Below are 22,539 nucleotides of genomic sequence, written 5' to 3'. Positions count from 1 at the left end.
TAGGTTTTATGTAACTAATCTTGGTACCAGTATGTTTCCCATCAGAAATTTGTCATGTTACTTTACAGACATATTTTACAATTTGTGTGGGGTTTTTTCTTTCTTCCTTTATGGGGTAGGTAGCTATGAGGACTTTGTGCAGGGTAGAGCAGCTGCCTCCCTGTTTTTACTCTTTCTATTTTATAAACGTCTGTACTTGAGCACATTTTGTGATTTTCATTTAAGTTAATGTCCATACAGGTAACTTTTAAAGTGTGCATCCTTCCCATGTACACAGGAGCAAATATTTTTGTTAGCAGCATCATTTTTAGTCCTGAATTACTCCTGAGTGTTGTCCTAACCTACAGCAATGATATTCAAGGGACAGTGCCATCCAAACACCACCCCATTTCCTGCCTTTCTATTTCAAAAGAAAAATTCACTGGCCATTTCTCATGAACTGTTGGTTTCCTTATGATTTTTTTTTTTCCTCTGTGCTAATTTTAATGCACTTGTTCAATTTAGCATGTCTAGAAATAATTTTTATCCATTTTGTTGTTTCTGCAACTGATGATCCTCCAGTGCACACATAGCCTGGGTGTACACATCTTCTCTTTTTCCATTGTGGTACTCTCAGGAGAATGTACTCATCACCCCCTGCTGTCCCTCATGTTTTCAATGTGGCATAAGCAGTGCTATGGCCAGCTTTGTTGCACTTCCCTCTCAACTCCTAGTGAAATGAAATTCTTCTACTGCAGTTTTATTTCATTGTCACATGTTGTTATTTTTCTGCATTTATACAACTTGTCAGGCTTTAATTCCAATCCATGTGTCTTACTTGGCAGGTGCAATTTTCCAGATGTTGACATGATGAGATAGCCGTCATGCATCTTGGGTCTGATCTCTCCAAAGATGAGAAAACATTAGTGACAGAGCTCCTGCTTGTCAGTTTCTGTCTTTTCAGCTCTTAGACTGTTCCTTTCATTCAGGAACTTATGATAAGTACATATGCTTTTCATGTATTTGAAAAAACCCCTCTTTGGCTCACTCAGTGAGATACAGGGACTTCATATAAACCTAATACTGGATATACTCAGCTTCTGCTTAGACAGAGAGAGCTTTCCCCATCACAGGTAACCCCTGATACTGAAGTTCTTTTGCCAGCTGAGGGCATCAACTCAGCTGTATGCAACATTGATGATACTAGCATTAGTATTTGTGGTTATTATATAAACTCTCCTGGTTTTGCCCAGCAATATATATATATATATATAGTAGCAGCTGTTTACATGGTAGTTTGCATCTCTGTTACTTTGGTTTTATTATCAGTATCTCTAGTATTTGATCTTTGTTTGAGGCTCATGCTACATCTTGGCACCAAGCCATACACTACCCTAAAGGCATTTCCTTCTTCAGGAATTTATAAAGTAGTCTTCAATTCTGTTTTTCAAGACAGCATGCTGTGGGGTATTTTATTGCCATTTTCTTCAGGAAATGGTAATGAATACAGAGGGCGAAACCATCCACCATGGGCATGTCCTTTGAATGAGTTGCACAGGGACCCCAAACAGTCTTCTTGAGCTAGATTCTGTGATAACTACCATTCAAGTTACGTACCATGGCCTACATTTACCCACTGTATACTCTTGAAAACCTATTAAGTTGAAGTATTGTCTCATCAGTGTAAGAGGTATTTACAAGTGCCAATTTGGCATGTTCTTCTTGTACAAAGACTTTTGCATGTAGTTGATAGAGCTGAATGTAGAAGCCTCACCTAAGTTTTAAGGCCCTATGATTGCTTCTGAAATCAAATGAAACTGTAATTTTTAGTACCTTCACATTGTATATTCTCTTACAGGTCTTAAAGACCTTTTTAAAAAGGTCTGCAGGTTTTTGCAAGTATTTTTCAGAGAAAAGCAGAGATTAATTAACAAATCCATTTATTTTCATCAATTGGCATCTTCTGAAGAGTAGCCTTCTCATTTTGGTACAACATCTTTCCTTCTGGGTTCAGCAGTGCAGTACTTTAACCAGCACTGCAGAAACCCACCTTCCATAATTTAGTGAAAGTGTTTTGGCATCTTTTAGTAGACTCCTAAGATGACAAGCCAGAAGTCCTCAGTAATGAGCTGACTACAGCAGAACCAATTTTTCCTTTTTCACATTTGGTGCCCCTGCTGGTTACGGGCAAAGACAGGAAGCCAGGGAACTTTATGGGAGAAACTTGGTAAGATTTAAATTTTTCCTATTAGTCAGCCAGCATGCACTTTAGAGCTGCAGAGATCTGTAGAGATCAGGTCCTTGTGTTTTTTAACCAGAAAATTCCTAACATTTGTAGATGGCCTGCCTCCAAATGTTGGTGAAGAATTTGTTGTGTCAATAACTAAATGACAGTTTGTATCCAGGAGGAAGCTTTAAGTAGTACTTGAGGCAGCTGACAGTCCTGAGTTCCCAGGTTCCACTTACTTAGGAAGGTCAGTTCACAAAGCAGGATTTTTCTTTCTAGGGAGAGTTTTATTCCATCTAGAATGGACTGAGATCATTATCATTGGGGTTTTTATCTGGGTTGTGGCTTTTTGAGGACATACATGATAATGAAGAGCAGTAATTCATAGGAATAAGTGCTTGTAATGTTGTAATGATGTCACTGTTTAAGAAATAATTTATTCCTAGTTTGAAATGCTTCCAGTACTGTGTTCTTCCTTTCTGGTTTATGAAAGCACCCAGCTAAAATGTGCGAGTGCGTTAATTACAGGGTTATATGAAAATGATGTTTCTCTGCCTATGCGATTGGTTAGTCCTAGAAATATTTTTAGCAGTTAAGCATTTCACTGCCTTCTCAAACTGTTACTAATCTTCCCCAAGAGTTAACTAAAGAAATCTACCTTAATTCCATTTCAAAGAATGCAATTAGGCCATAAAAACCTTTCTGAGTCTAGTTAAACACCCAGTTATGAAGAAGTTTGCCAGGATACCTCAGATTTCATTGAACCTAAACGCCTCGGTGAAAACATATATCTTCTTTCGTGCACTTCCATAGAACTTCATGACAGATTACACATCACATGAATGCAGGATAGATTAAACTGATACTTCCTTTTAACATGTATCACTTGGACATCCTACCACTTCCTTCCTGAAGTGGAAGAAAAAGACCAGAAATGTGCGTCAGTCGCACCTCCTATTCCTTTCAGGCAGTCAGACAGACGTATTGGAATGAGTTTTGCTATGGGGTCATAGGATAGGTAGCAAAAATTTTTATTGTTCCTGAACTCTTGGCACTCCTATAGTATCAGATGGGGTTTTCATTTTCTTTGTGCTGCCACCAGTGAGCATAAAGGCAGGGCTCTCTCCTCTATCCCAGTTTAATTCCATCTCTGCTGTGCAATCTCATGCATATTGGACTTGGGAGGAGAAGAAGGGAGGGTCACAGAGATACTTGGTTAGGTAATATATCTTGAAGAATCCAGTTACTGTACAGGTAAGTAATATTTATTTATTTTCTTTCTCTGTGTAAGCTTCATGAAAGGAGACTGCCAGCGTTTATTATTCTACAGTTTTATCAAAATACAGGAAGATAAATTTGCCCTCAGTGTCACATTCTGATATATATATGTATGAAGCAACTCAAGTTGTACTCTAGTCCACTGCTTCAGAGGATCAGTCACTGCAGGAAAAAAAGCTGTCGTAACTGTAGTTACAATTAACAGAAGTTTTTCTCCAGAGTTTAAAGCATATTTATCCCAATAAAGATAGAACACTTCATGTAACTAAAAAGAGGAAAGCAGCAGCATGGGTTGAAGGTCAGTGTGAGTCTGACATGTTTTGAGAGTTAGAGCCAAACAACTCAAAAAACATGCTGGTAGGTTAAAAGGCAAATGCTGGTTCACTTTTATTTAGTTTTTTTCTAATTAGTATGTTTTGATTGAAACAGTTTGTCTTTTAAAGAAGAATTATTCACATGCTGATCAATTAGTTATGAATCAAAAAGCTGGAAACAAAGCAATTATTTAAAAGAATAGCTTTGAAACTATTCTGCACCAGTGGAGGTGCTACCTGGCCATGCAACTATTTCCTGCTCCCGACAGGCATCGCATCGCTATGCTTTTGTAAGGTGACGCCTTTACAAGAGTAAACTTGCATGTCTTTTAACTAGGTTTGTCTGAGACAAAGTGAAAACTTGTAACTGATGTCTCCTTACTGGGTGGGTTGTTAGTATTAGGCTGAACATAAAAGATCCTTGTTTCTAGGTAGCTGGTTGTAGTCAACACTGGAGTATTTTAACTTGCAACCATCTACCATGTATAAGTTCATCTATTATTTTTGGAAAAATAATTCTATATGGATATAGATTTATTTCTTTTTTCAAGTGCATTTTATATGTCACTGTCTTGATCAGTTTTGGTATCACCAATTGCTCTTCCTCCTGTCCTTCAAGAGTTCACGTGTCTGAATTGAGCACTATATGGTATTAATACAATATCAAATTCACCTCTTACCTTATGTGTTAGAATGTTTTATTCTGCAATCTTATTTTAAAGCACTTTCCATTTTACATGTAACTGTTCAAATGAAGCATTCCCACTTCTGTTGTTTGAAGTGGAGAGCTACACTTCCATACTTGGCAATCTGTGAATAATATATCAAGAGGCACAATCAATATTTATTGTGTAATGCAGATAAGCAAGTAAATATTTTTCATGTCTGGCAACAGTTAATATTCTGAGGTTTTCTGTAAACTTGTTATTCATCTTTTGTATGAATCTTCAGTTAAGCTACTCATAACCATAAAGTAGTTGTGGAAGATATTCTCAGTGTTTCAGAAAGATTCAAATAGTATTAAAACATGTTCTGCAACTCCTATTTTAGAAATTTATCTCTCGGTTTGTTTCTTTGGAAATCAGCAATTACTTGCCCTGTGAATCCATTTTGGAAAGTAACCATCAGTATGCCTGCAAAGCCTAACAAATACTGTCACCTGTGCTTAGTGGTTGAATACAGTCCTTTCTCTGTGCAAAGGCAGTGGTGCCAGGGGTCTTGCACTGGTCTGATACAAAGCTTTGCATCTCTGTTGGAGCACTCTCATTGAAAGTGGCAGTTTTAAGACTGCCAGAAATGGTGTTCCTGTAACAGGTATCCTTGGTGATATATCCTAAGTTCTTGAAAGCAGGAATTAAGGAGTAAGTCAGGTTCATTCTTTAAACTCCAGTGACTAATTCTTGCATTATGAAGGTTGCAAGGTCAATTTTTTTCCAAGTCAGTCATCTTTTTCCTTATTCTTTATATGGTGTGAAACACTTTCAGTGAAACAGTGGAAAATTTCAATCCTAAATACAAAAGGTCAGAAGACAAAGAGAGAGGTAAATCTGACAAAAAGCAAAATGCAAGAAACAAAGAGAAACATTTTTTATTCTTCCACTACTGCTGAGATGGCTAAAAAGCCCATGTGGTAACTTAAACATGCATTAATATCTCATCTGAATCCGATGATCTAAGCCAATCTGCAAGTCAAGAAATGCAGAAGTCTTCCATCAAGCTGCTCATTTCTGATAGATTTGTTAAGTAGCTATTGGTCCAAGACAATTCATATATACATGTCAGAACAGCCTGCTTTGTAGGCTTCTGTCCAAGCTGTTACAGCAGAAGCAGGAGATACACATTTATTTTCCTAGCAGTATTAAAGTAAGGAGGATCTTCTTTACAAATACCATTTTGTATATATTTTTTCTAAGTTACACTGTTACATAAACCAGTAAAACAGTATGTTTTCTGAGGAGCAATACGGTTTTCTTCCATACTGTTTGAATATATGTGGGACATCTGAACTTGCAATTGTGAAGATGCTTCTAATCAAAGAATAAATTTTAAGGTAGTCTTGATACTTGAATGTCTGAGATTCAGACAGCCCAGGTGAATCCTTCATAATTCTTAGAGAATTTTTGATTAAAAACTTCCTTAAAGACTTAATCCGAACAATGGAAGACTATTGGGTTAATGTTTACTTTTCTTCCCCTTAACTTGGAAATGGCAAATTCCAAACTGCAGTGAAATGTTCCCCTTCTTACCACACCTGCTTGTGAATGTGTGAGCAAATGGGCAATGCCTGCTGTGTTCCCATGAATTCTGGCTTCTGTGCTTCTTTGGAACTGCTTACTAATTTTTATTTACCAACAACCCTATGCTGTATAATCTGAGAGGACTCTGGTATATCCAACATGGAGGGCAAGCGCTCTTTCTCTCAGGTCCTGCTTTGCTAGCTTTCTTCTTCTCTGCTGTAATCTTCCTCCTACTCTTGCATCACTTCATCTTTCTCTCCTCTCTGCGAAGATAATTTGCCTGCAGTTGCACCTTGGGAGGGAGAAACACATTTTGGTTGGCATAAAACATGGTTGATTAAAAGGCTGTGATTCCAAACAAGCCATCTTCACCTGGTCTCCCGTCATTTTCCAGGACAATCTACGTAAAAAGGATGATCGGATTGAAGAATTGGAAGAGGCACTCAGAGAAAGTGTTCAGATAACTGCAGAGCGGGAAATGGTGCTAGCACAAGAGGAGTCAGCCAGGATGAATGCTGAGAAACAGGTCTGCAATCTTATAAAGTCACTGGGAGTCTTCTTAGGAAAGTAACCAGACAGTAAAGTACTATTTTCCCTACTCTACCATGAAACACAGATGGTTTTGTTTGACAATCCTGTATCACTGTTCCAACATTAGGTAACAACTCAAAAAGTCTGCAAAGCCTTCATGATAAGTTGTATTTCATAGGTAATATTTTCTTGAAGTTAAAAAGAAATATAAGGTATCCTGAGATTTAAAATACTATTTTAAGTAGTAACTCTTCTGATCTGCCTTGCCTGTAAAAGCTATCTTCCTATGTGTATCCTTACGTAGGTTCACTGTGTTATTCATTGAAAGTGTTTTAAGATGATGATTTTTATTAGCATAGTTGGGTTTGTGAACCATGGTCTCATTGCACTTGCAAAACAACTGGATAAAGAGACAAATCCCTTAGCTTGAGCCAAGCATACACACAGAAAATACATATTTGTGTGCTGAAGCCTCAGGTATAAACTTCTATGCATCAACTGATTCTGTGCCACTGACAAGATGCTCGGAAGGGTCATATATGTGCCTGATTTTAACTCATGTAAGTAATCATTAAGAAAACATACCATAAGTAGTGAATAAAATTCCATGAGAATTTGATAAAATTTTTAAAGGAGAGGCTGAACCTAGCATTCTTACTGTGCTTTTTGTGGGCCTCTTCAATATCTTTCACTCTTCCTTACTTGCCCATAATTAGCAAACAGGAGCATTTGGTCGGTTGCAGTTGCATTGCAATGGCGTGATCTTCTCTTAGTTATTTAAATAAAAGAAGTTCTGACTAAGTGCACTTTAAACTATTTTAAGAGGTTTTTCCCAACATATATCACAGACTTCAATGAAAAAGAGGATATAAATGTGTTAGTAATAATCCAATTTTCAGGAAGAAGAAAGCAACTGTTTCTTTTTTAGACTAGAGTCAGGCTCAGCTGTTCACTGATAGTCATTCTGAGAATAATTCTGGTTGCTGTACCCTGAGATCCTAGACAGTGTTATGGAATTCACTTTCAAGAATGCCTTCTTTCCAATGTTCTTGTAGCCTTTAAAAAATTGCATGAAACAGAGAAGTTAACCAGGTAGTAAATAACACATCAAAGGTTAGATCTCCTTGAAAGGAAAATACATAGCTCACAAGGGAGAAGGTTCTATGCTGAGATGCGAAAATAAATAGTATGTGATTTGGTGCCTAGGATGTCGTAATGTTTGAATTTCTTTGTTACAAGACAAAGTGGCCATTTCTGTATTCTTTGAGCACCTAGAAGCATATAGAACTCACTCTTTGAAGTCTATGGTAAAAATGCAGAACAAGATGCATATGGCTTCGTGAATTTTTGGGGGGGAACTTTTGAAGAAGGTAGAGTGTGTTAATTTTGTAAAGGTTAGAAGTATCTGAAGTTAGGGAAGTAAGCACAAAGATGAACATTTACAAATTCTATGCACACATAATGTGGGCCTTTACTAGAGGATGGTCACAGGTCATCTCAGTATTAAAAGTGAAAAGGGGGTGGAGTACAGTTTTCAAAGAATGGGTAGCTTACATTTGATTCACTAGCAAAGAGGTATGCTTGTAGCATTAACATGATCAAAGCTACAGGCAAGGAGATTACTTCACAAATGGGCACAACCTGCACAAGAATGATTTATGCTTAGGTCCAAACACGGAAGAAATCCTACCAAAGAACTTCAGTAATACAGATGCAGTCAAAAAAGTCTTATATTTGAGATATTCCATAAAAGAAATTCTGCAAGATTTTAAAAATAAAGTTTAAAGAAGTTTGAGTCAAAGATACTATCAAGTTTAACAAAAATATGGAAGTTCTGTCCTAGATGGAAAAAAAATGAATTAGTAAGGAAGATTCAGTCACAGGATGCAAAGGAGATCTCTTTTTTATTGTCTTGAGCATGAGCTCCTCATAGATGTCTCCAGTGTGAGCTGTTAGCAGCAGGTTTAATATGGATAGAAGAAATAAGTCTGGGTTAGTAAAACAGCGAACTGTTGTTATAAAAGTGAAGCTTTATTTATACATGAGGCATCCTAAAACAAGAATATGGGAAGAGAACAATGCTTTGGGAATATGCACAAATTTCAAATTTGGCAGTAAGGAGACTTTTCAAAAGAATACACTATCAAAGCCTGATGAGAGGCACACAGTGAGGTCAAATGGTCAGAGCTTGGTGGAAAGGGAAATACCTGGTGAATGGAGAGTTCAGATTGGGTGTACAATCTGAAAGATGAGGCAGGGCAAAGAAATGTGGAGTCTGAGGCTCAATAAGCCATAAGCATCAGTGAGAGAGATTGAGAGGAGAGGAAGAGATCCAAGAGGAGTAAGATTTGTGGGAAAAGATTGGTGGAATATGATGGGCAACAGCACTGTGGGGGAAAAAAAACAAACAATTTGGATGTTGCAATACAGAAGGAAGGAGGAAAAAGAAGGATGGGTTGAAAGTAGTAGTATTGGAAGAGGGAAAAGTCAACATCTGTACCTTTACTGATTGACAGCAGTGTCTTACTCCAGCAGAACTAAACTACCAGCTCTGACCAGTTATAGTTTTTAAAATATGATCAATAAGACAGCACAAAGGAAAAGCAACAGGAGTGTCTTGTTCCAGCCTGCACCAGGAGAGCTGCTGTGCCCCATTTGTCCTTTGGGATTTTGTTTTGTTATCAGTTAAATACAGTTAAGTAATAAAGTGCTGGCAAGCAGCTTTTTTTCCAAGGTGAGGAAGAGACTTCTTCAACTGGTTTTCAGTTCATATTCCTTCAATTACTTTAAAAGAATGCCCTCTTTGTTTTATCATGTTCTGTGGTGGCTCTTCGTAGAGTTGTAACAGACACCCTTAGATAGCTTCAGTTTTAAAATGCAGAGTTCTGTTTTCCATATGATATTAATGGCTAATTCTTTTGGTTTTATAAACAAACGATAGGTTAGGAACATTCCTAGACCAAGTATGAGTGATATGTGTGATTTTCAAATGTCAATGTTGTCCAAATGTATTATAATTTGCTTTTAATTGCATGCTTTTTCTTTCCTCTCTTCTGTTTATCTTGTTTTCTACCATTCTGCCACTTTACTGCCTGTCTGAAGCTGTTTAATGAATCAGTGCATGAGGTCAACCATTTTGGCTTTAAGTGGTTCAAGGTATGAGGACATCTCATTTGTGTGTACCTCTGCCCCAGTATTTAATGTTAGTTTTGTAGCCTTGTGTTGTGTAATCCTACCCTCCATTTTGTCATGATGTATGGTTTCCTGCTATTTTACAGGCTTCAGGTTTGAATTACAGTGTCCATGAAGCTACTCAGTATTTCATGGTTCTCAAAGACACATTTCAGATTAAAATCTTGCTCTCTTTAATGCAGTGTTTGGAAATATTCTGGCAGTGTGTACTAACTTTGGCAGTAGGTTAACTGTGTAATACCCTATATACGACAAGATGTCTCCCTCTGACTAAAGCTGACCTGGTGCATCTTACCATCCCTTCTCTTGCAGTGGAAGGCAGGAGGTTATCTTCTATATCAACTTAGTCATAATCAGCACCATTCTCAGGACAATGCTGGAAATGTGTTTCAGTCTTCATGAAAGAATAAGGCCCTTTTTGTGGAATAAAGTGAAACAGAAGTTCAGGTTTGTTGATTCAGTGACAATAATTAGTGTCAGGTCCTTGGCTAAAGGAGCACAATATTAGAATTACTTACATTTTGAGCCTTCATTTGGAAGGCATAGTTTATAAGTGTGTACTGACCTAAGGTACTTATGCCTGCCCTCACTTTGCTGACTTTCACTCACATACTTCAGTGCATGTCCCTTCAGTTTTTTGAGCCTGGGTCCTTCTGGGGCCATGTTGTGAAAAGGACTGTCTTGGTTTAAGTGCAGCCTGTAACTCAGAACCACTCAGCTGCTCGCTCACTGCTCCCTTTCTTCCGCACCCTGCTCCAGGTGGGATGGAGAGGAGGATCAAAAGAATGTAAACCCCTCGGGCTGAGATCAGAACAATCCAATAACTACAGTATAATGTAAAACTACTACTACTAATGACAAGGGAAATAACAAGGAGAGAGAATATAAAACTAAAAAAGGAAGGGAAAAAAAAAAAAAGAAAACAATAAACCTAAGTGATGCATAATGGAATTGCTCACCATCCGTCAGCTGATACCCAGTCGGACCCGAGCAGCGATCTGGCCCTTCCGGGTAGCTCCTGCCAGTTTATAAACAGCACTGCACCACCTACTAGGAAGGAATAAAATAACCGTTACAGCTGAACCCAGGACAGACCTAATTCGTAGTAAGAATGATCTGATTTTTTGAAGTACTCTTTTCCTGGGAACCAGTTTGCTGATCTGGTTCGTGGATCCCCAGGCAGAACTTGAGGAACATCTGAGGGAACACTGAACTATGAGGGCAGGACTGAGAAGTGGAGGCAGGAATTGCTTAGTATTATTACTAAAAATATTTTTTCCAGAAACTGTTATTGTGGCTTTTACAATAGGCTGCTATTTCTATGAGTGAGATGGTGCCCTGCCTGACTGCAACGTATGTTTCTCTATCTTTGTTTATTTCCTTCAAATTTGAAAAGCAGCAGGTTTTAGAAATTTAAATCGTATTTCTGCTGATAATAGTGCAGCTCTGTTCTCGCATGAATATCAACTCCTGCTGCCATCTAACTCCTTACCCTATAATGTTATGGCAAATAAACACATGAAATACTGGCCGTTACTAGTTCATTCCTTTCTTCCTTAAAGTAGTTACTTAAATTGAAATTTCCAACTTAGCCGTCTGATCTTGACACCTTCCATCAAATTTTTTGCAGTTATGGCTCTCAATGGGAAATTTTAAGTGAAATTTTAAGTATGTAGACCTATAAATAGCTACATCTGTGTTCATACACTATCTTTTTACCTTGCAAAGGGCGGGTTTCTCTGCTTTGCTTTTTTGGGAAAAATAGAAGACTGAATACTGTAATGGTAATCTATTGTTTGAATGTATTTTCTTATGCTAATTGCTTTCTTCCACTGTCTCTGTAAGTTATTTCTGCAGGATCTAATATTCTTTCAGGTACATATTACATGTAAAATATGTTGATAACAAGACTCCTGAAATTCTCTGTCACATACATCTACTTCAGAATTCATATCTGCTTATTTAGTAAAAATAAATATGAAATAGGTTAATGATTCAACTAGGACCTTCTTCACAGATGTCTCCTTTTTCCCTGTCTTCTATTCACCAGGATTTCTGTAGCAGGTACAAGGACTGCAAAGGTTTGAATGTAGAGTGCAGCCTCCAAGAGCTTTTTCTGTCTTACCTATAAATTACTTAGATAAATTCTACCTAATTTTTTTAATGAAACCCCTCATTTGTACTTCCATCAGACCATCATTCTTGTCCTGTTTTAACTTTCTAGCATATATTACTTAGATTACATTTTCTTGTGAGAATAGAAGCTACATTTAAAAGAGAAATACTCTATATCAGACCCTATCCTATCACGTACCTTCTAAAAATTCAAACTAAATTAAAACACATACCTTTTTTACTGAGCATACTGTTACTGAAATAGTTCTAAAATATTTTCTAAAACATGTTAAATTTTGGAATTATTTCAGAGCACAAATTCTCACACATTAAGTTACTTCCTACCAGTCTCTGCAAATGGAAAATATAAAGTGGAATTTCTCATGAATGAGTTACCTATAGGGTGTTTTCTGAGCACCACAGAAATATCAGAATTCTGACTGCTCTGTAATAGACAGTTTTCCTTTAATTAATGGTTTTGCCTCTTCTGTATCTCCTTATGAGAAGTTTGATAAATCAAGTGATTGGAGATCAAGGCATTAATCCAAAGTATGGTTTGGGGGTGGAGGTGCCTGAGCCTTATTGCTTCCCACTGATTTTTCTAAGCAGTTTACATTGTCTTTGGCTGAACTTCTCTTGAATATTTTCTACACAGCTCCTTTCTATAGAAGTCTGCCAAACTAATTTTGAGTGTATGTATATACATTCATGTGCAAAGTTACTTGTGTATTTAATTCATATTAAGAAAAAAATCTTTACTAAAGCCTCACATTTTAATTTCTTTTACTGATAATTTTTCTAAAGGGCTTTTTAAGTCAGTTGTCAGCCTGAAGTGTAGTCTTGCCATTGTGTTTAAGCAATTTCTTTATTTTTAATTCTTTTGTCTGATTCTTTTCCATCAGTTAGAGATTGCACTTTGGCACTTTGGGTAAAATCGACTGTGTACCGTGTCTTTGTCAATGAATATGCTAGGAGACATTTTTAGAATCACTGCTTCCCCCTAAAGTTACTACTTCTACCAAGGTATTTAAATAGATTATGTAGCTTCTTCCTTTAAAAATACAGATTCGTGTTGTGTCACACTCCTTACATGGGACGGTATGTAATTCCTTTTGTGTTCAGCAATGTACTTCTTAAGAACTGTAACAGAGGAGAAGAAATCATGCCCAGAAAAATCTGAGACAGATCTTTTTGTAACATTGTAGGGGGAAAACTTCTAAATATTTTAGAATCATAGAACAGTTTAAGTTGGAAAAGGGCTTTATGGTCATCCACTCCAACCATAAACCTAGCACTGCCAAGTCCACCACTAAACTATGTCTGTAAGCGCCACATCTACATGTATCTTAAATACCGCCAGGGATGGTGACTTTGTTTCTGTTTAATTCATTGCACTCCTTTAAGATTGCAAAGTGCGCAAAATTTGATGACTTTTAGGAGAATTTGGGACACTGAAAGGACAGTTAACTTCTGTTCAAAATATACATGAAGGATTTCACCGTGTAAGTCACCTTTACGTTTAATGAGATGAGAAACACTGGTGGAAACTGATATATAGAAATTTGGTGCAAGTGTTATCTTTTTGTCTGGATTTTATCCGTTTTTATTGTTTAATAGATAAATACTGATTTCACATGATGCCTTTTATAACAGTCAAGTATTCCTGACAAAGTTCTATCCTGTCATCTCTCTACCTGTTCCATAATGTTCTCACATACTTACCTCTAGACAGTATTTTATTTGTTGTGGCTCAAGAGAAAATCAAAGTCTTGCATATTTGGTCACATTAATGCTTGCTTGGAATTGTAAGGACCCAAGAGAATATTTGTGTTACAATTTGTTAATTTAGAATTTCTGTTACATTTTCCAGTTGTATTCTTTAACTGTGATCTTAGATGCAAGTGTGATACAATAATATGTAGAGTATTAGAAAAGTTCATTGGTCTTATGGATTAGGTTTGTAAATTTAAAATACATGCTCTTTTTCTGACATTATCATTTTATTTCCCTAAATCCGTGAAATGCAAGAAAATAAAGTGTATTTCTTTCCAGACCTCTACAGAGAAACACAGAAGAGTAACAAACTTCAGGTTCATTAAATTGAGGATGCCTCTTCTTTTGAAACATTTCCTACTTAAACAAAAGCTTTTGGACTTTGCTATACTGCTGTTTACCATCAGATTCCTTCAAACCCTTCACTGAATTTTAGCCTGAGTTCCCTGGCTTGGTACAGTGGGATTACTGTCTAGTTACTGTGGTTAGGTTCTGCTATTTGCTTTCTGTTAACTACGATGCTTAAGATTTGCTTCCTCAAATTAGTAGAGGCGGAAACTTTGCTGAGCTTGCCAATGAGACTGTACTTCTTCAGGTAGCCACATGTTTAACCTTCATGTGGCAATGCGTATGCTTTCACATAATAACAGTGCTTTCATGTATTTGTGTTCATGATCCTTAATGTCTTCTGGGAGAAGAGTGTTAAAGTTGAGCATACCATTTTTTCACTACTTGTAGTGAGGTAATACGTCATCCCAGAATTTTTCTCCTTGTAAAATCAAAAATCAGTCTTTGCTATATAAATTGACAAGCTATGCTATGTAGCGCAGCAGTTAAGTATTTACTTTGAATTTTGTTCAGTTATGTCTAAACTGTCTACCATGGTGACCTATCCTAGTTAACCTGAAACTGAAATCCAGCAAAATGGAGATCAGCATGATCTACAGAAGGCTTCTGGAAACCTCCCGAAATCCTTGGACAATTAGTCTGAGCTGAAAGGCTTCCTTTGGACCAATTGCTACTGCTACCTTAGCAGCAATCACAGAGCAGATGTACCCTAAGAAAGGTCACATTATTTTGAAGATGTCCATTTCTAGAGTTGTGACTGGAGTATCGTGAATTAACCACAATTCTAGAGAATTCTGTTTGGATGTAAGACATTATGCTGAATGAGTATGTACAAAACTGTGCAGAATGTGCTATATTCTAGTCTCTCTGCTTCTGTAGAGCTATTTAAAAGTGATAAAAATCTAGGTTTTTGGAAGGTTGTTTATTATCCTTAGTGGTTGCTGCTGTGTTCCCGAGGGGCTGGAGAGATTCATTGCTAGCCACAGGAAATAAACACAAGACAGCTTCCTAAGTTTACAGATCCATGTAACATAAAGCAGGACAGCTTTCTTTGGTGTGGTTGCAAGCGTTAAAAAACGTAATGAATATATTTTGTAGGACAATTGTGCCACTTGAGGGAAATGCAGAAATAAAATTGTAACTTGTTATAGTCTTCAGATAACAGAGACTACATCAGGTTTCTGTTGTAAGTAGAAATCAGGATTATATATACATTTTTTACCAGGCCTGACTCAAATATTTTGTATCTGTTAAGCAGAGACAATTACTGCTTCTTTTTCAAGAGCTCTTGTCCCAGCAGTAGGCTGTTGCTTATTTATATGGCGTATGGCCCTTGCTTAGGAGATAGAACTGTCAAATCTACCTCCAACATCCTAACAGGACACAGCTGTGACTTAATCAGTCCTGAAGTCTGGCGGCTCAGTAGTTCTCTCTTTTCCAAACATCTGTGAATTTTGATTCCTCCTCCTTCATACAGAGCTCAGTGCTCTCCAAGTATAAGCAAAAAGCACTTTTGATTGCTACTCAAGTAACATAATCCTTGACAAAGACTTACATATTTCTATTTCTGTGGCTTCTGTAGGAGTAACATAATAATGTCAGGTATCTGATCAGTCCAATTTTAGTGCTCTTCATTGCCTAGATCTATCAGTGGATAGAGAATAAGGATCAATATGGAGTATTAACTTCTCTTCATTATCAGGTGCTTTTTTTATAATGAAAGATTTTGTCGAGAGACCAACTCATGAAAATAAGAGCCATCAGCTAAGTATCTCACTTTCACAGTGATAAGAAAATTTGCATTCAACTACAGTATCTTGCAGCTTTTTAGACCATAGTCTTTTGTTCTCTTTCTCCTCTCCTTTTTCCCATATAATAATGTAAGAATAGGACGGTAACACCAGTTCTTTTAAGCCACTAAAACACTGTATTTTAACAGGGATGCTGAATGTGCAATATCGTAACAACCTGAAAAACAGAGGCACAAAGACTTAAGTCTTTACACACTAATGTAAACAAACACAGAATTCATCCCTAAAAGTACTGCTGCATATTACACATTATCTGAAAAATCTTGCCTTTTCTCTGGAAAACTGATAATCCACCAGACACTAACTCCCCTCTGTTGCAAACAAAATAGAACTCCTATGTGTGCAGTCTGACAGAGCCCTCTGATGCTGTCCATGGTTGACCTTGGCAAAAGACGTGCTATAAATCTGGCATCCACTTTGAGATGAAGGTAAATGTGAGGTATAGAAACATCTTAATTGTTGCACAATATTCTGCTATGTTTATTTCCAAGCGTCTTTAGATTGGATCTTTGGCTAAGGAATTCCAGCTTGTGAAGAAAAAAAGTTTTTCACTTGTCTGCATAGGATCCTGTGGCAATGTTTTTTAACAGTGACCACACAGAACAAGTGAGGCAGTAATATAGGTTGCTATGTATAGTGTAGGGAAGAATGCTCTTTTTAGGTGAACATCTGTTCACCTTAGTGTATCTTTAGAGTGCCAGCAATTGCAGAATAAGAATTAAGGTAAAGGATCTTAATGCCTTACGTATCTGCTTCAAAAGGATTAGTGGTGGTCGCATTGTCATAGTGGAGAAACCAGCAGCCGTGATGCAATCCTCTGTACCCCTACAGGCATATGTATACTCATGCACTGATTGTGAATAAGAGGGGCTTGAATTGGAGCCAGAGCTCCAGCCTGTGTGGTAGGGCAGAGACATTCTGCTTCATGCCCTTCTGCTGTCAGTGTGGCAGAGCTTTCAGCTGTTCTCCTAGTTGAGGGCTGTCCTTACCTTACAAATCAGAAATTGCATTTTAATTTTGTCGGGGAGAAGAGATTTTTCTTGTCACTGCTTACTTATTTCTCTCATTTTCCTCTGATATATTTAGCTTTCAAAAAGCTATGCCTAACAGCTTTCCCAGTATCTATAAGAATTTGGAAGTTGTTTCTTTAATTCAGAATAGCCAGGAATTTAGTTAAGTGTCTTGGATAGAGTCTTTAAGAGTACCTAAAGCCACCCTACTGCTTTAACGAAAATGGGGCTATGATGAAACCATAATTCATTTCCCTCTTATTTTGTGTAAAGGTTTATTAGCTTGTGATTTAAGTAAACCATCTGGTCCTGCTGGCAATCCAAGTTATGTCAGACTCAATGCTTTCTCCCTGTAATATGTTACTTGAGGCAGTTAAATTACATGCTTAAGTCCCAAGTCTGGCCTGTGCTTTTTCCATGTCTTAACATCTGTTCTGGGAAATTTTTCTGGGATCCAAACAAGTTTGTATGGAGCCAGAACTCTTGTCTTTGTCTTTCTTTTCATGTCTATTTCTTTCCCTTCTCTCCGCCCTGCAGTCTAATCAGTTCAACTAAGTATAAGATAATGAAGAAATTTGCAGTCCCTTTTTTCATTTCAGTAATGTACACAGCGAAATGAAAACAGTTCAAAAACTCAACAAGAGCTGTGGGAAAGGAGGAGACTTTCCTCTGAGACAGTGAGTTGAGAAACTTTGAGTAATGTTAGATTCTAATTTTTTTTCAGTCCTTGTAGTGTTTTTTACTACTGACTTGTAATTGCGAGGCGTTGTTTTGCTGGCCTACTTCATTTTGGGCAAATGTACAGATTTCTAGTACATTTTGTCTTGTAATGCTGATTTCATGTTTATGCAAGAAATGTCTATGTTTAGAAAGCTAATAATTTTAAATACACAAATTAGCCTGCTGAGGTGGTTTTGAATATAAGATTTCTAGTGATTCATTTATACAATGATGATGGAAAGTGAATTCTTTGTGTTGGTATTTGTATCTGTATTCTCTAAAATTTCAGCATTTGTATTCTGCCTGAGACAATAATGAATATGAATACCCCATAGTCCATTGTGAGTGTATGTATACTGAAAGATACAGTTTCTTTCCTTCAATCAGAAGCATAAAAATATGTCGGTTTTCCGGCACGTAATTAAACATTAAGCTGTGAGTTTCCCGTGTATCACTGCGCCTAAAGTACTGTATCTTCAGTTTAGCATGAGGGTTCTTAAAGCAATAGTCAAGTCCCTTTGTCATGCCCATTGAGACTTCTAATTATGGACTCATGTGCAGTCTTTCGTGCTTGATCAAACAAAAGAAAAGATCAAGGGAGGAAAAATAAGACTAACAGATTCTTTGGACCATCTGGATGGTTGAAACTAGCTGAATAAGTGAAAAACCTCTTGAAGTTTAAGAAACCAAGTGCAAGGTCCTGTACCTCATTCAAGGCAATAAATACCCGTATCAGTACAGACGGAAGAACGGATTGAGAGCAGACCTGTGGAGAAGGACTTGGGGATTTTTGTGATGAAAAACCAGACATGAGCTGGTAATGTGTGTTTGCAGCCCAGAAAGCCAACCATATCCTGTTAGTAAGACAGAGAAGTGCAAAGTTTGTTAATCTATACATGGGGAAAAGCCTTATCTAACATTAACATAAAGTATTTTTCATATAGTGTACCAGTGATTTGCTATCCTTAATACTATTTAAGCTAGTCCTATACATTCAAACTGTAAATGCCTTCATATACTGTTACTTGAGACTGAAAAGTTTTCGTTTGCCATGTCTGTAAAGGATGTTCTTTAGCCTTTTCCTTGTTCTTGTTCTTGATATGCACATAGCATATAAACATGGATTGCATGGGTCACCATTTCAGAACAGATCCCCTGCCTCTGCAAGTGTTTTTTTCAAGTGCATAACATTTTGCTCTTTTTTTTTTTTTTTTCCCATATTGATGGCTTTTTCCATTGTCTTTTTATACTGGCACAGTAACACAACACAGTGAATTACATCATATTAGCAGCATTCATGATGCATTTGTTGCTTGGATGATGACACAAACTTGCCCTGGTTCTCTGAAAAGGTGCAAGCAGAAAATCAAGTTCCAGAACTGATTTCCTGAGAGCGAAGACCTTTTTTTCAATTCTCTATGCAGTAGGAAAGTTCTCTTCAGGTGATCCTTTATCACTGAGGAAGAAGTTCACAGTGGGAAGAAAAAAGTAGCTGCCATTGCATTGTAATTTAAACACACTGAAGCATTTGAGGATCCTGAGGCTCCTTTAGTTAGCGTGTCTGTCTGGATTGATCTTTGGGCTCTGATTTTCAGAGGCAACTACATCAGTTGATGTAGCCTTCTTCCTTGCCTGAAATATCTGCTGTGTCTCTGATATTTTCAGTAGTGCACTGTTTCTCCTCATATAAGGGGTGTGAATTTGAGCTTGTGATCATAATAGTCAATAATCTTTCGAAGAGCTAGTACAGAGGTTGGTAGGATCTCCATTCTCACGAATATTTTCCATATTTAATCCCTTTCTCAGTTTTACTGACTTTGAGGAACTTGACCAAGGTCTTTGGAGGTCCTTGGTCTCATGTTACCCAGTGGACTGGAAAGCATACTAGAAACACGGCATACTTAGAGGTAATGTGTTAAGTGGATGTCAGTGCAAAAGCCTATTTGCTTATTTACAGTTGCTTCAAAGGAGCCTGAAATTAGAGTTTGTAAAGCAAGGAGGTTAAGATAGTAGATAGTGTAATGAAAAGGTCATTTTTTTGGTATTATATCCTTTCTGCTATTTCTTTACAAGCTGTCATTGATAGGGTAGATAAACTTCTGTTGTATTGCTTTTTCTCTCCACCTTGGTTTCATTCTCTCTAAGGAGATGTAATACTATGTAAAAAAAAATGTCCTATGTTGACATTTTCCTTTTCTGGTGCTGTGAATAGCATGCTGATGTAATTGACATAGTTTGCCCTTCTACACATAGTTTGCTTGATCTCTCAGGAGCTCTCTCCTCTAATGGAAACTTCATTCAGCTTCATATTCTTCCTTAAAGATAAGCTGTCACCTGGTCAGGTCACTTGAGGCCTGAAACCAATGAAAAAATAGTCTCCATTTAAGTTCTCTGCAGATACATCCTGCTCAGAATACATAGAGACCTTTCAGGCCAGTCTACAGAGAACTGAATCATGGGTAAGTCATAGATAGTCAAAGATATACTCTGCTTTATATAGTATCATTTGAGCAGAGAGAAAGGAGGAGCAAGAGTGCACTCTCTGCACCTTCTGAAATGGAAACTTTCTCGTTACAATTGATAGGGCAGAAGCTTATCTGTAGTTAAATTGAAAATGTCAACAGCATGTCTCTGGAAATGTCTCAGAGTGCAAGAACTCTGGTTCTTGGCAAATCCCTTTTCTTTATTATATAATTAGCTGCTCTCGGGACAAAAAAAGTCAAGGGTGGATTTGAACCTTTTTGTATAGGCTACACTGGATATGCTTTGCAAGCAGTTTACTTCCAGTGAATAGTCCTGTACTATTTCTCACAGGACTGCTTACTGGGACATATGCAGACAGGTCTGCACTAAGATTTGTAAGCTGCCAAATAAAATGTTTTGTTTTGCAGCAGTTTAATTGAAATGGTCCCATGGAATACCTATAACTTGATGGATCTGAACAAGGAAGTCTTTGTTGTGAATACAATCATCACTATTTTGGTGTATTTTTTATTTAGCAAATCGCATGACAAATGGTGCTTGCAGGAGAGGATGGGAGGTAATAGCCGTTCTGTAAACTGAGTTTTGGCACAGTTTAAAAGCTACTTGCATTCCAACCATTTCTTTATACACTGTTAGATCAGTTTTCTGTTAACCTGCAAAAATACAGAATGTAACCTCAGAATTAAAAGAATTAGCAAACTAAGTGATGAGAAAAAGATTAAGTACCTGCAATAACCACTACTACAAAGTACTCCTGCAGAGTTAGACCTTGCCATCTAGCATCAGGACCTTTGGTTTAGATACTGGCCTCTAGCCTCGTTGTGTCTTTTTAAGAGCACAGAGTTGCTATGCTACAGATCTGCATCAAGTAAACCAGTCCTTCACTGTTAGCATCACAAACCTAGATGACTGGGAATGGAATGAAGGATGTCAGAGATCTTTCAAACCTCAGTATGGAAAAAACATTGCTTCAAAGATTGTTTTATCTTGGCAACAGACAGATTGACACGGGCCGTTTTGATTGTTGCAGTTGGCTGGGGGCTTGTTTATTTGAGGTTATTTTCTGTTACAAGGAGAGGCTTTTGTAGTTGGCGTGACTCTTTTCTTCTTTATTTAAAAAGGAAAATATGTATGTAGGTCATTCTGATCCACCCAGAGGAAGTGGAAGCTGATAGACTAGAAGCTGATACACTAATACACCTTCACTTCCCCAGCATGTTCTGGTTTTGTCTTTCTAAGTATTAGTTTCCATCCTTGTAGTATTTTTGCTCTTTATTGTTTCTGCAGATTTTCTTTGTATTCTTTTCTAATATATTTTTCTGTTTCATTTTATGGAGTTTTCTCTTTGCTTTAAAAAATGGCTGAGTTTCTGATCTTGTTTTCTTCACTAAACACTAATAAGGCAGGAAAATTTTGGTTATTACATGCATGCTAGCCAGTTTGGACTATGTGACACTGAAATTCTCCTCCATCTGTTGGTTACTGGTTGAACTCTTGGGTATATTTTGAATAGCTTTTGATAACTACATATTTAAAGTTTTCCTTAATTTGCTGGGCATAAGAAGAATACTGCTTGTCAACTGCATTTGAGTGGAAGCAGATAGTCTTTCCACAATAAATACTGCACAATGTCTATGCTAGTTTTTTTATAAACTTGCTAATTCAGAATGGCAGTGGTTGTTGCTCTGTCACTAGTTGAGGATGAAAACCAGTTTTGTTATCTGTGTTTGTCCTGAATCATCAACTCTGCCTTTAGGAGTACAGGATTTATTCAAGCAAGAGGTGTTATGTTCCATACCTTGCATCTCCAACACCTGTATAGCGACTGATGTGTCTAACTCCCTTTGTGAAAACATATAAGTAAAAATTGAGCTTAATATAATTTCAGTAATTCATTTCCAGGATGGAGCATAACTTGACTGTTAAGCAGGGATATGAATGGCATGCAGTGCTCTGTCATCATACTAAATTTATACAAATTTTTGATTGTGTGCACCGGTAGCATCTGAGTTTCTCCCATTCAAAGCACATTATAAAATTGTTTATGAACACTTGGTTGTGATAGAAAAAGAAGATCCATCGAGCATTACTGTAAAACTGTTAAAAGAATATCCAGAGGCTTTTCTATGTTACTTGAGCATTTTGTGGTTTTGCATGATACTTAGTGATAAAATTTAGCTGAGGCAGAACCTGCTCCAAGTGCAAAATAAAATAAAACTGTGTTAATCTGTGTAATATATGTGCTAGAATTTACAATCATGTGAATTCTGAACCCTTCCCACGTGCCAAAGATATGAGCATTGTTCTGCTGGCCTTGTGTGCTATCAGCAATTCTTTGAATGTCTTTTATATTGCTATATCCCAAAACATGCATATAAGCATTGTTCAGCAGATATCTTGAGGGAAGTAGCCTTACCTACATCTTCATGGGAACCTTGTGTTCAGAAACTCTCTTCATTCTCAAAGTGCATATGTAGTTTCCTTTTAGGCATAATTTCCAGAGAAATTTTCTATTATTCT

The 22,539-nt window shown here is 37.2% G+C and overlaps 1 protein-coding gene across 3 annotated transcripts in view; it reads left to right on the top strand.

Moving 5' to 3' along the window:
* ERC1 (ELKS/RAB6-interacting/CAST family member 1) overlaps positions 1–22,539 on the top strand; it is a 290,910-nt gene that overhangs the window by 170,206 nt on the left and 98,165 nt on the right. For all 3 annotated transcript variants that reach the window (XM_057428028.1, XM_057428027.1, XM_057428029.1), the window contains one exon: positions 6,430–6,561. In XM_057428028.1, coding sequence (XP_057284011.1) covers positions 6,430–6,561 — 132 coding nt within the window. The remainder of the gene's footprint in view (positions 1–6,429; positions 6,562–22,539) is intronic.

The sequence above is a fragment of the Pezoporus wallicus genome, unplaced genomic scaffold (assembly GCF_028554395.1).
Source record: "Pezoporus wallicus isolate ANWC-B61680 ecotype Strahan unplaced genomic scaffold, APGP_CSIRO_Pwel_v1 contig_2908, whole genome shotgun sequence".
Taxonomy (NCBI): Eukaryota; Metazoa; Chordata; class Aves; order Psittaciformes; family Psittacidae; genus Pezoporus; species Pezoporus wallicus.
This window is presented reverse-complemented; position numbering and strand designations above follow the sequence as displayed.